Source organism: Blennius ocellaris (genome assembly GCF_963422515.1).
Source record: "Blennius ocellaris genome assembly, chromosome: 23".
NCBI classification, from domain to species: domain Eukaryota; kingdom Metazoa; phylum Chordata; class Actinopteri; order Blenniiformes; family Blenniidae; genus Blennius; species Blennius ocellaris.
In genome coordinates this window covers 6,124,277-6,138,115 of record NC_137672.1, presented here as the reverse complement: position 1 = coordinate 6,138,115, position 13,839 = coordinate 6,124,277, and the positions used below count along the sequence as shown (strand labels likewise).

Sequence of the window (13,839 nt, the reverse complement as noted above, 5' to 3'; positions counted from 1 at the left end):
GTGTTGCGTTCGGGTGCTGCGAGGCGGCGCCTGTCCTGCCAGCTCCACACTGCGGAGGGCCGACACACAAGCTCTTCTCAAACAGAAATGGCGGAGGGGGAGTTGGACGTGGACTCGCTGATTTCTCGGCTCTTAGAGGGTGAGTCCGCTGCTTTATCTGTCCGCGCAGGGGGTCGTTGTGTGCGCCGTTTCGCCGGAGTTGCCGTGGCCGTGTTTCCAAGCGGAACGGGCCGCTTCTCCTGCTAGCTTAGCCCCGGTGAACCGGACCGGTCCCGTCGGTCGTCTCAGGCACACCTTCACTCCACCACCGCCTCTTTTTTCTCTCCCTTTCCCCCCCGCTAAATCAACATTATTTCACACCAAACGACACTCCAGCGTTGTCGTGAATTTGCTCTGTGGAGTCAATCAGCAAGTTTAGGTAAAGTAGCTGTAAAGTTGTTGTCTGTTGATTACTTAGAGGAAAAAAAACAACAACTAACTGGAGTCCGAAATACACTGAAGTGGGCGGTAGCTGCTGGTGCATATGGCCACTAAAAGTTGTTGTTTCTGAAGAAATAAATGCTTAAACAGATTATTTGAAACAGCCGGAAACTTCGACACAGGTGTCCACATACTGTGAGCCGTCTTCAGTTTGAATTGTTTTGTATTTTTTCTCGCTTGACCTTCAAATGATGTGAAAGTGTTGGGTTTACTAATGGGCTTTGGTGTAGGAAGTCCTCAGTTTTGGTTTTTTTTGGGTGTGTGTGTTTCTTTTTTCAACGTGTTTACGCAAGCCTCGGGCCTGGGAGAGAATCCAGCTCTTTTTGTTTGTTTCTGCCGTGTCAGCATTTCAAAACTATGCAAATTTACCACATTTATGTGTTAACCTCGCCCCAAAAGTGCAGAACGGGATGTGCGAAGAGCTCTCAAGAAAACAACAAAAAAAACTTGTAGAAAAGTAACGCATCAACAAGCAAGACCAGCTCTGCAACCTGCATGAGGTTTCTAAACATTAGATGTTTCAAAAAACCCAAAAAACTTATCTTAAGTGAATTTAGAGTTGCCGACCACCCTTCTTGGAAACCCATCTTCAAAAAGAAACTTTTCATTTAGAGTGGGAAGTTGTTTTTCTGTCTGTTTGATGGGCGAACAGCTAAAAAACCAGGATAAAAGTGCTGATATGCCAGCAGAATTGGGCGATCGTCAATCAGATCATCCAATCGGTACCCTGTACAATACCCAACACCCCATATGAACAGTTTGAGGGTGACGGTTCGTACAGACAAGTGGTTGGATCATAGTCGCTTTCATTAAAGTTAGTGATCAACAAGTTAAAACCATGTGTTCGTCAAAGGGAAGTACCTTTATTTCTCGAATCGGATTCTTGGGGACATTTATTTTTAGCATCTTTCATCTGCGGCGGACGGAATTCATTACTTCCACCTGTTGTAGAATGTGGCAGCAAAGTAATCATTGACTATCCAATATTTTGAAGTATTTCCAGGAGTAACTTATTGCAGATCTGCTTTTTACACAACAACAGTCCACTGGAAACGGCGTAATACCTTAGTTTTTTTTTACCAACAAACATCCAAATCGGTGCATAAGTTTGCATGGCCATGACCTCTTCCTCGATCACTCTTCATTCCTTCTAGCGTCTTACTGGTACGTCTGCGAGTCAAACTGTGGTTCAGTTTGAACCCCAACTCGTACTTTGGAGAGCCCGTGAAACCTTTTGACCCTCCAAATAAAAGCTCGGCTGTCGCAAACCCACATTGTTTCGTGTCGTGGCTCAAGTTATCGGTACGGGCGACGGGCTGGACGTACAAATGAGCCGTTGTCTCCAGGAGACAGAATCGGTCTCTCAGTGCATGCAGAAGCGCGAACAAACACTGGAGATTTATACGGAGCGAAATGCAAACCGTGCGGACGTCAGAAGAAGCCATCCATCCGGACTGACCGGTGACGTAACGGCGCTTGTTAGCCTGGTGTGTGTGTGTGTGTGTGTGTGTGAGAGAGCTGTGGATAGCGAGCTGGCCTGGTTTTCCTCGGCGTCGGTCAATAGGAAACCTGAAGGTTCCAGATGTGAGCTGCGACTGGATCCAACCATATTGATCTTCCCGTGTTTTATCTACAAAGTCTCTATGGTGAATACAAATGGCACAAATTCCGGGAAGTCACCAGAGTAAATTTGTATATTGTTGTGAACTATATCTTGAAAAACATGGTGAATTAGGGTTTTCACCAGTCTTGTGGACACTGTGTTTTTTTTAAAATTATTATTATTATTAGCACTTTGCAGGTGAAATGATCCCAGTCTAATGGAACTTTTGTCAATTATTGAGATTCAAGTGACATCCTGAAGCACATTAATTTGTTCTATATTGTGCTCAACATGGCTCATGACCCATCTTGAATATGTTTGGGGGTTTTTTCCACAGTCAATGGTAAGCTGATTTTTTTTTTTTTTTTTGGGGGGGGGGGTTGATTTGACTCAAAATTACTGTATTATCTGCGCTTATTTAAAGAAAATTGCGAATGCCAGCACGTTGTTTGAAATGATTAGCTTTAAATTGATCCTTTACAGTAAATTATCCCTCATATAGCCCATAACGATGCCGTGCTCGGCCTGAATTTGTCCCTCGGCCAGTCATGGTGAAAGCATTACAGCACCCCCAGCAACCAGTCGGGGGGGGGGGGGACTCTCCTCGGTTAGAAAACACTACTCAAACTCCAGGTGACAGATTTGGGCCGCACACGGGGCAGGATTACAAATCCAAAGGCTCTGATCCTCTCTCCGTAGATCAGTCGGTCGTTTTATTTTAAGACTTGACCTTTCGGGCTCAAAGACCCCCGTCACAGCCCCCCCCCCACCTCTCTCACCGCCGAAGCCTCAGCCCACTGGTTAGATCTTCGGCTTCCATGCAGACGTATCGGAGTCGTCGCCTCTCCTCTGCAGGACTGGAGCTCCGTCACGGCTCCACGAGTCGCCGGACCCACTTTCCCAGTCCTTGGCAGACGTTTCCACCCAGGGCTTGTATTAAATGTCAACAGGCACAGCTGTCCCTGCTCGGAATGAACCTACCCTTTAGGGGACACACACACCGGGGACAGGGTCAAAACAGCAGGACAGTAATACAGGACTCCTCTCTCTCTCTCTCTTTTTTTTTTTAGCCACTTCCTACTGTATTATGCACTCCCAGGAAGTAATGTGAGCCATTCATTGTTGTTGTTTCCAGGATTCTGATTGGCTAACATGTACTAAGTAAAAAGTCGCTTCTTTTTATTCTTTTTTTAATTGTGGTTTTCAAGTTATTGCAGCATTTGAAGGCCAAAACTGGTAAAAAAAAAAATTAAAAAAAAAGTTGTAGTGGCACTTTTTGAGTCTGTAATATAAAGTCTTCATGAATTATAGCACTATAAAAAGAGCTGGAAGTCATTGAAATAATTCAGGCCTTATTTACTTTTGAAGTGAAAATGCATCGTTTTTGTCTTTTCTCAAAAAGCTTTGCGTTGAAAGCGGTTTCTGCACACCTGGGAATGGCAAACGCTGCGCGTGCTCATCACGCTTACAGTACGTTTAGGACGCCATCGTCTGCATACAGTGAAACCCGATTCTGACGTGGAGCTGCTGAAAGGAACGTGGCTGTTTTACATCCTGCTGTTGTCGGCACGCCTGTGAATCTGGTCGCATCATCAGTTCACGCCGGCTGGAGGAAAAGTTGATAACAAAGGCGGGTGTGCGATCATTGGGGGGGGGGGGGGGGGGTACAAAACCTGCACAGTGCATACAGGGAGAACAGCAGATTTTACAGTGAAATCCCTGCTTTTGAGCTGACGACGTGTTTTCCTTCGTGGAGCAGCAGGGTGCCTCTGCAAGTCTGCACTTTAGCAGTTTACTGAGGCTGCCTTGTGTTTTGTTGTTGTTGTCGTCGTCCCCCCCAGTGCCTCCCTCTTTTCTCCTCATTAGTTTTTACTTCTAGATCCAGCCACAGCCGGCCCTGTGTGCAGCTCAGGAGGCTTTAATATGGCGCAACGTGCAGCAGCCAGGCAGAGAGACCATGGAAACCTATTTGTTGGGGTTGTTGTTCGTGTCGACACAGAATCTCCCAACTCTGCGTTTGGACAATGTCCAGAATGTCTTTATGTCCCAATCGAACGGCACCAGTGACGTGGGTGGAATTCAGATTTCTGTCGTCAAATATCACTTTGTATTCACGGCGTCTAACAGCAGTTCCCTTTGGTTTGGAGTTTTCTTTTAGGAGGTTCTAAAGGTGAATGAATGGGGTGGAAAAACAACTTTTGCACATATCTGGAAGTTCTTAAAGCCCCCCCGATTTCAGAAAAACAAAAATGGACACCTTATTCAACAAGATGTTTGACTGAGCGCAGATCTAAGTAATGTCAGATTTACTGGAATGTGGGTTTTTTGAGTATTTAGTAAGATTCCGTTTTTATATTTAAAGGAAAAGTGGTAAAATGGCTCCTCTGGTCATAACGGTTTGAAAACTCAGTTTTAATGAGCTTATTTTTCAAGGAAAGTCTGAACTATGTTTGACCTGCGGTCCACGAAGGAGGCATTTGGATATGTTGTTGATCTCAGGCCCCGTTTACACAACGTTTTCAAGTGAAAATGGAAAAGTGTAGTTGTGTGTCGGTGTTTGTTTACATGGTAACCGTGCTTGGAGCCACTGAAAATGCAACTTTTGGAAAACGCGCCCTCTCCATGGAAACGGAGGGGGCGGCACCACTTTTTGAAAATGCCCCATCTCCGTGGACACTGAGGAAAATGCAGCTTTTTGGAAATGCTCCCACTCCGTCTCCATGGAAACGGCGGGAAACGCAGTCGCACAGCAGGGGTAAATAGTTCTCCTGCACGTGTGCAATAACGACAATGTAAACAAACATTGTTTTCAAACCTTTGGCATTTTTGAAATGAAAAATGAAAAAAACTGATGGAGCTTTGTGTAAACAAGGCCTGTTAAAAGTGAGTCAAAGCCGTCGGTGCGTAATGTCAGCGTTGCAGAATCCTGCGTCGCGGTGCCGTTTTCTTAATTGGTGGGATCTCAGTAACCCGGCCGAAGCGCTTTGACGTCAGCTTGTTTTTCCCCTGCGCCCGGCTCGCCGGCGTGGCGCTCTGTTGTGGGAACAACAATGGCGGAGGCTGTGTGGCGGGGAGCGCTCGCCCCCTGGCACCAGAACGTGGCACCGAGAGGAGCTCACCCCCGAGGCTCTCCGATTTAAACCCCCCCCCCCCCCCAGCCCTCCTCTTCGCGCTCCCCCGAGGTCCACAAAGACGGCCATTCACCCGTGGCACTTAAAGACGGACAAACCCCCCCTCCACCCCCCCAGGGCAGAAGTGGCTGCAGTTACTCAGTGCTTTCCCTTCACTGAGGGGTCACTGTTTTCCATGAGCGATGTGTGGGAGACGGGGGAGGGGGAGTGGGGGGGGGGGGTGTTGGCCCGCCGCCCGGGAGCACAGAATGTAGGAGGATGGCTAAAAAAGGTCTGACTGAGCAGCTTCACTCGGTGCACAGTCATGGCTGCTTTAAACGCCACATGATGACCAGCGGTTAACCACCATCTTTATTGACTTAATCGGTCGCTTACGTTCATTTTAAGAATTTTAATGACACTTTGGCATTTTTTTTTTTTTTTTACTGATTTTAATGAGTTTATATCTTTTAAGTCGTATGAGTTCAGTTGTTTTAGAGGCTTTTAGCAGTTCAGTTCACTTTACCTTGTCAGCCACTAGTCATTTGTGCCATTTTAGCAATTTTGGCTATTTAGTTTGCCATTTCAGCTGCTGTTGGCCGTTTTAGCAGTTTTATCTAATGTAGCCATTTTAGATGTTTCGGCCATTTTTTTGTGGTTTTTCGCCGTTTTAGCCGTTTTCAGTAACGTAACTATTTTTAGCCGTTTAGACACGTCAGCTGTTTTTGCCATTTTCAGCAGTTCTAGCTAATGTAACCATTTCAGCTAATGTAAGCAATGTCGCGTGTCATGTTAAGTTCTTTTAGCGGATGTAGCTATTTATAACTATAATTTCTCAACTGTTTGTAATTTGCTATTTTAGCAGTTTTAACTGACCATATGACCATTTTTTAGTCATATTAGCTGCTGTTAGCAGATTTAGCCATATTTATTTTTGCTTTTGGCATGCTTAGCTGTTTTCAACATTTTCAGCTGTTTTAGCTGATGTAATTATTGTTTGCCATTTTTGTATTTTTGCCATATTCGCTGTTGTTTTCAGCAGTTTTTTCCTGTTGTAGCCGTTTTTAGCTGTTTTGACAAAAAATTAGCTAGAATGAACTCGTCGAGTCATTTTACGGCCCTGTAGTTACATAAGTGGCGTAATGTGTGATGTTCACAGCTGTCTCAGATTTTTTTTTTTTTTTTTTAAATCCATGTGCCCGGCCCGGTTTGGACTTGTGAGCTTCTCATACCACCCTCCTCCTCCCACCACACAGCGGCGGCCATATATGGACAACCCTCCCAGAAGCAGCGGGATCCGTCCCCGACTCCGCCACGCGCCGCCTTGTTAAAACAGCAGAAGAAGAAGCCGACCCCCCAAGGAGGATTACTAGCAGGAGGGACCAGCGCCTCCTTGGGCTCTGGTTTCGCTCCGTCACCGTCTGGGGCGTGTGTTCACATGACGCGTCAAACGTTGTTTCGACACAATCACCTCCCAAATACCTGCTCACTTCATGTGTCAGACATCAGAACGGATTAGTAACAGGCGAGTCGGCCGGGAACTAGATCCTGCGGCTCCCGTCGCCTCTTTGTGACGTCGTCAACAGCTGGTGGATGAAATCTCACGCGTTCAGGAGACACGGAGTGCAAAAATGTGGACAAACTTCCATAAATGGAAATAGTTCAAATAGATTCCCCGACTCTTACGTGTTTTCTTTATGTAACTGGGTTTATTCGGTTGCATTTTCAGCAAGTTATGGGAATTTAAAGACCAGGCGCTTCACGAGGCAACGCTCATTGCTGGTGGCGATGTTATAAAGATCATATTTTAAAAGCTTGGCTGCACAATTGACCTCAAATCGTGACGAAGGGGAATCCTCAGGTTTTTCTCGGGATGGGGTTCCCCTTCCACTGTGGTGGCGATTACCGACGATCCGCCGTCCGCAGCTTTAATTCCAGCAGGACGAGAAGTTCCTCACACGTCGGAGAACGTTTCATGTGCGCGGAACTTGGGAGTCCGAGACGTCAGGCTGAGGATGAATAGAGGCGATGTGTGGGAAGGAGAGACTTGCGGAGTAGAGCGAGAGGCTCGGGAGGCTCAGGCACGCCGGCGCCCGACCAAATTAGGACAGAAGAAGAAGAGTGGACATTTTTGTAACGTTGCAGCAGGAAGAAACCAGCCAGTCGTGACCTCTGACCTCTGAGACTTAAGGTGTGTGTGTGTGAGAGGGATGTTGGTATGCAGGCCTCCAGCGTGCTGCAGACTACAGTCTGACTCGCCGACAGGCAGGAAGTTGGTGGTGCTGCATTGCTATGGCAACCTGATGGGAAGGGTAAACCCAACCCCCCCCCCCTTCCTGGTCTTTTTCTGGGTAATGACTGGTGGCGCTGCCGTGGCGACGCGCTAAAAGGCTGCTGGGATACCACCTGATGTCAAGGTCACTGTGTGTGTGTGTGTGTGTGCGTGTGCGTGTGCGTGTGTGTGTGCATGCCTCTCTAACTACCCCCCCCTCCCCTAAACGGGTCCTCCATCATCAGCTGACCAGCACAGAGGTGTAAAGGCGTCACGGCCGCCCTGAGCCCCATGGTGTGAAATCCCGTTGACTCTGCGCTCGGCGTATGTTGTTGTTGTTGTTTACTTCACTGTGGGCCGCGATCCCCCCCTCCCTTCAGGTGCCATGTGCGAGGGAGTGTTTAGTTACACACACACACACCTTAAGCTGTCGCAAGGACGTCAAATACCTTCAGATGTCTCACACCCGTCTCCTCGTCACGATTCAAGACTGACGAGCCGTCCAGGTCATGCGGCGCAGGGTATTTAAACGCCTGGACAGGTTTTCTGTCCCGCAGCTCTGCAGATCCACGTCCTCAACTTTTGGGCAGAATCGAGACACTTTTTCTTTTTTCTTCTTCCCCCCACCGATTCTGAATGTTTAGTTTTCCTTCGGTGCAGCAGCAGCCGTCTCATCATGTCCCACGTTATTGTCGAGTCGTTTTTGCTGGTCCACAAACTAATATCAATATTTTGGTTCATCTTGCACGTGTCCGTCCAAACCTCGAGATCTGTCAACACTAAACAGGTCCGTCCTCTGGATTTGTCCTCCGTTTCTAAAACACTCCGTGGGTAAAGTGTCTTTGTTGACCACCTGGTTCACACTCTAGAGCTACAAATCCAGACCGGTATGCTCGTGGATTAGCGTGTTTATTTTCCGCGTTGTCACGTACAGTATGTGTTGTTATTTGAAAGGCACATGACTAATCCGATTACTATTCCAACCCTGTTGGAGCCTGTAAAGTGTCCACACTTTGATTTATTCGCATTTCTGCTCTGGAAGTTGCCGCCGAGAGTCCGAGATCCTCGGGTCACGTAACCATGAACCGTCTCGTTGTTATACAACAGCGACTGTCTCCCAAAAAAAAAAAAAACACTCCCAACAACATCAACAAAACCCACATGGGCTATTTCCATCCTCCGTGTGTTGACTAAACTCTGCCTCCCATATTTAGTCTCCAGTTGACGGAGAAACTCCTCCGGGCACAGATTTACACGACGACCAACAGAGACGAAACACCCCAGATGATAAAACTGCTATATAAAGGCGATATTAAGAACCAATTATTCAAAGGCGTTTGAAGAAAACCGGGAAAAATACATTTTTTATCTTGGGAACTGTCCATTTCTTTTCTACTTTTTTTCTTGGAGTTTGTAAAAACACTCTGATTCCGTCATCATGTAGGTGTAAACATTGCCATTGTTCATGTTTATATCGCATCGTTGTCATTTCCAAACCAACCAACAGCACCCACTAGTGGCCCAACAGGAAAACTACATACATTTTCTGTGTGGATAGACCTCGTTTTAAGAACGTTGCCGTGAAAACGTGACACTTTTTTGAAACCAAAACACCAAAAAAAAAGATGCGTTTTGACCTGACATGTCTTGTAAATGGGGCGTAATTGAAGATCTTTATTTTCAAGAGAATTTGTCCTTGACTTTTGTATTTGCGATAGTTTAACGTTCATTACTGTACCTCTGAGAAACGGTTTGGTGACGGTTGCAGTCACTCGGCAAAACCATCGTCTCCTTGGGAAGAAAAATGTCACATTTTGAGCGCGTTCATTTGGAATGTTGTGTAAACGGAACCTCTAAATGGATCATATTATACAAAAATTAAATTTCTAATCGTCTCCACACCTGGAACGACGCCCCAGAAGTGAAGAAAGTGTGTCCTCTCTCTCTCTCTGGCTTGTTCCAGGTTTTAAAAAGTGAGTTGCTCCAAGCAGCCAATCAGAAATCAAACCCTATATAGTGTCATCAGGGGGTTTAGCCAATCACAATCACGGTAGGCTCCTCCCCCCTTTGACTCCTCCCACAATGAGGCAGCTCTGCTCTGGGAAATAGCACCATGAGGGGAGGTACTTCCTCCTCTTACCATAAATGGGCGTGTGGGCGGAGCCAGTCCAGCTCACACGAGAACGTGTTGAAAAGCTGTTTTAAAGTGAAACGTGAAGCTGCGTCCTCACCCCCCCTCCTCTCCCCCCCCACAGTGCGAGGATGTCGCCCGGGCAAGATCGTCCAGATGACGGAGGCGGAGGTGCGCGGCCTCTGCATCAAGTCGCGCGAGATCTTCCTCAGTCAGCCCATCCTCCTGGAGCTGGAGGCTCCCCTCAAGATCTGTGGTCAGTACCCCGCCACTCGGGATAGCGGAGGCCACGCCCACCCACCCCCCCCCCCCCCCCATCCCTCACCGGTCCCCTGTCCCCTTGTTCAGGTGACATCCACGGACAGTACACAGACCTGCTGAGGCTCTTCGAGTACGGCGGCTTCCCCCCCGAGGCCAACTACCTGTTCCTCGGCGACTACGTGGACCGAGGGAAGCAGTCGCTGGAGACCATCTGCCTGCTGCTGGCCTACAAGATCAAGTACCCCGAGAACTTCTTCCTGCTCCGGGGCAACCACGAGTGTGCCTCCATCAACCGCATCTACGGCTTCTACGACGAGTGTGAGCCGCCCGGACGCCGCGCCGCCGGACGAGCAACTCTGGCGAAAAGGAGTTTTGTCCTCACTGCGTGACCGGAGCTGGCGAAATCGCTAATGTTGCTCGTGTTTCCATCTTTGTTCAGAACAATTTGAACCATTAGCGAGAAATAAAGCCATTCACTAGTCGTTTTTGTTTCGAAAGCTAGCATTAGCCCATGATGGTTAGTTAGCATTAGCAAATGCTAGCTTGTGAAACAAAAACGACTAGTGAATGGCTTTATTCCTCGCTAATGTTGCTCATGTTTCCAGCTCTGTTCAAAACATTTGAACCATTAGCGAGAAATAAAGCCATTCACTAGTCGTTTTTGTTTCGCAAGCTAGCATTAGCCCATGACGGTTAGTTAGCATTAGCATTCAAATGGCGCACATTTAACACTTATTGGTAGAATAGGCAAAGACTTGAAATTCTATTTATTAATCAACTTGTATCGTTGAGCTGAGGTGTAGCAGGCGTGTCTCTTTAGCCGTACGTAGCATGCTAACACTAACCATTCCGCTGCAGGTAAACGCAGGTTCAACATCAAACTGTGGAAGACATTCACCGACTGCTTCAACTGCCTTCCCATCGCCGCCATCGTGGACGAGAAGATCTTCTGCTGCCACGGAGGTATTTTGTTTAAAAGAAAATATCTTTCCCGATGTTAGCCGCGGGAATCGGTCTGATCTGTAGCTCAGGAGCTACATCGGGGGGAAAAAAACAAAAAAACTGAGGAATGACAAAATTTTCCCAACGATAAGTTGCATTGGTGTGCTACAGTGACACCTAGTGGTCACACATGGTATGTTTTGATGAATGAGTGGCTTCACAAGGCAAAAAGACTAAACAAAGGTGACTTATGAAGAGTCGCAGTATTTTACTGCAGATTAAATGGGTCAAAGCGAGTTAATCCCACCTGTGTGGGGAGATTAACCCGCGTTTGTGTGTTTTTGTGTGTGTGTGTGCGTCAGGCCTCTCTCCAGACCTGCAGTCCATGGAGCAGATCAGACGCATCATGAGGCCCACAGACGTTCCCGACACAGGTGAGGTCCACACACCTCGTGACGAGCGCCATCAAACCCCCGAGGAATTCCGTGCTCGTGTGTCGGAAGAAGTGAAACCTGCTGCTCCGTGTCCTTAAAAGGCAGCGATCAGACTCTCACATCCTCTTATGGCCTGTGAGGACGAGTGTGTGTGTGTGTCTGAGTACATGTGTGTCTCTTTTCATGTGTGTGTGTGTCTGTATTTCCCCCCTCCCCCCTCCCAGGCCTGCTGTGTGACCTGCTGTGGTCGGACCCGGACAAAGACGTCCAGGGTTGGGGGGAGAACGACCGCGGGGTGTCCTTCACCTTCGGCGCCGACGTGGTCAGCAAGTTCCTGAACCGCCACGACCTGGACCTGATCTGCAGAGCCCACCAGGTAGGACCCGGACCCCCCCCCAACCACCCCCACCACCAGGGGTGTCCCAATGCAGCTGCAGCCCCTCTCACCGTCTGCTATGCGTGTGTGTGTGGCGCCCCCAGGTGGTGGAGGACGGATACGAGTTCTTCGCCAAGCGCCAGCTGGTGACGCTGTTCTCCGCCCCGAACTACTGCGGGGAGTTCGACAACGCCGGCGGCATGATGAGCGTGGACGAGACGCTGATGTGCTCCTTCCAGGTTAGCGGCTGGTGATCCGGCGCCGAGCCGACGACCAAGAGTCTCCTCCGGCCGTCTTGACCTGCGTCGTCTCTCCTTCAGATCCTGAAGCCGTCTGAGAAGAAAGCGAAGTACCAGTACGGAGGGATGAACGCCGGGCGGCCCGTCACCCCACCCCGCACAGCCCAGCCCCCGAAGAAACGATGAGGACGCCTGGCGGCGCGGCGAGCAGCTACACCACACCACACGAGGGACGAGGAGAACCCACAGCCTCCTAACTCCTCCTCCTCCTCCTCCTCCTCCTCCTCACTGAGTGATTAAACAAAAAAACACACACAAAACGCTAAACCACCACCGCTCCACGGTCTCATTCTGTAGCATATCCAAGTGTCTTCGTTTTTTCCTTTTTTCTTTTTTGTCTTTGTCCTTTTCTGAGTGACAGCAGGCGTATCGACCACAGGCCCCGCCCCCCCCCCCCCCCCTCCCCTCGCTCACCTGTGCAGACAGGACACGTGTAAATGACGACTGCTGGGTTTTCAATAAATAATACCGGAAGGAAAATGTTTTCCTTGTTTTCTTTTTCTGTTCCGACAGGTTTCACACACGCCTCATGAAGCACGGTGGAGGCTGCAGTTGCTGATTCATCGATCAGTTTAAATGGGGAAGTGAAGTGAAATGTCGAGTTTCCACTTTGGATCTGAGCCCATTTTGATGGATTATAAAATTCTAACTTTTTTTAGTAAAATAAAACTTTTTTTCAATCTAAAATGTGTGCAGATTGTTACAGCTTTTTTTCCTTTTCTCTTTGCGTCACTTTCTGCAGCGTATTTTCATTTTTCCTCATTGTATACTCCTTCATACTCGAAACACAAAAAACATTCGATTCCAATGTTTCACCACCAGGGGGAGCTTTAACACAATACTTCAGCAAAAGTGTCTGATGGAACCAGAAGTTCATTTAAACTTTATTAATTTAAACACGTATATGTGACAATGGTTGTTTCTTTGTTCTATTGTCACAATTAAGAAATGTTCAGCAAATTCTCTTGTGTCCAACTAAATCATCACTAATTCACCCAGTACACTATGTATTGTGTAATTGCACCCCCCACGAAACTATATTTTATTTTCATTTTATTATTTATTTCATTCATTTAAAACAATGCAACAGCATTTCATATGAATGAAAAGGAGCAGAAAGAAGCCAAACCTATAATGTTCTGCCTCTTAACACAATCCTCTAGTTCCAGTTCAATTCATTTGAGTCGTCACATGCAGCAGTTTTTTTCCAAGACATCAAACACTAAATAAATCAATAAGGTTGATCTGCTACTCCGCAGTGTCGTATTTCTGCAACATTGATAATTTAACAAGTTTCTTAAACACGTCAATGGATTTAGAAGTTTTAATTTTACAATCAAGACTGTTCCACAGACCGACTCCTTCCATTGAGGTGCATTTTTCCATTACGGCCGATTGAAACTTAGGTTTTGTAAAAAACCTCAGTTCATATCTACTTTTTCTCTTGGCGAATCTGTTTTGCAATTTGTTCGGTAAAATTTCCAGATGAGCTTTAAACATGGTTTTTAAAAGGTTATACTCCACTAAATCTTTAAATTTCAGTGTTTTTAGCTGTCTAAATAAAGGATTAGTATGGTCTCTGTAACCACTTCCACTAGCGACTCTAATCGCTCTTTTCTGTAGAAGAAAAATAGGATTTGTGTGTTTTAGAGGCATTTCCCCACACGTCAATACAATAGGTCAGATATGGAACAATCAATGAGTTATACAACAAAAACAAAGCACTCTTATTTAGAAAATCTTGGACTCTGTGCAACACAGCTATTATTTGGGATACCTTTACTTTGACTTTGACCTTTAATTTTACAAAAGGAACACACAACTTAGTTTAATAAATCGAGCCATTAATGACTTTCATCAGTTTTATATATGATAATCAACCTAATAGAATAAATCTATATTTGATAGCCAGCGGCACAAAATGTGGATTT

The 13,839-nt window shown here is 46.9% G+C and overlaps 1 protein-coding gene across 1 annotated transcript; it reads left to right on the top strand.

Annotated features, from left to right (window-relative positions):
- Window positions 1-12,389, top strand: LOC308147180 (serine/threonine-protein phosphatase PP1-beta catalytic subunit). The gene is made up of 8 exons (XM_080519278.1): window positions 1-139; window positions 9,721-9,852; window positions 9,945-10,175; window positions 10,716-10,820; window positions 11,162-11,233; window positions 11,458-11,609; window positions 11,714-11,848; window positions 11,930-12,389. The coding sequence occupies exons 1-8, from the start codon at window positions 88-90 to the stop codon at window positions 12,032-12,034; spliced, it is 984 nt and encodes a 327-aa protein (XP_080375404.1). The 5' UTR covers window positions 1-87; the 3' UTR covers window positions 12,035-12,389.
- The last annotated feature ends 1,450 nt before the right edge of the window (window positions 12,390-13,839 follow it).

Excerpts from the sequence above, each read along its gene's own strand:
- LOC308147180 (XM_080519278.1), top strand. The coding sequence starts at position 88 with ATGGCGGAGGGGGAGTTGGACGTGGACTCGCTGATTTCTCGGCTCTTA. Across the intron at positions 140-9,720 it reads GATTTCTCGGCTCTTAGAGG|TGCGAGGATGTCGCCCGGGC; the intron begins GTGAGTCCGCTG and ends CCCCCCCCACAG. Across the intron at positions 11,849-11,929 it reads CGCTGATGTGCTCCTTCCAG|ATCCTGAAGCCGTCTGAGAA; the intron begins GTTAGCGGCTGG and ends TCTCTCCTTCAG.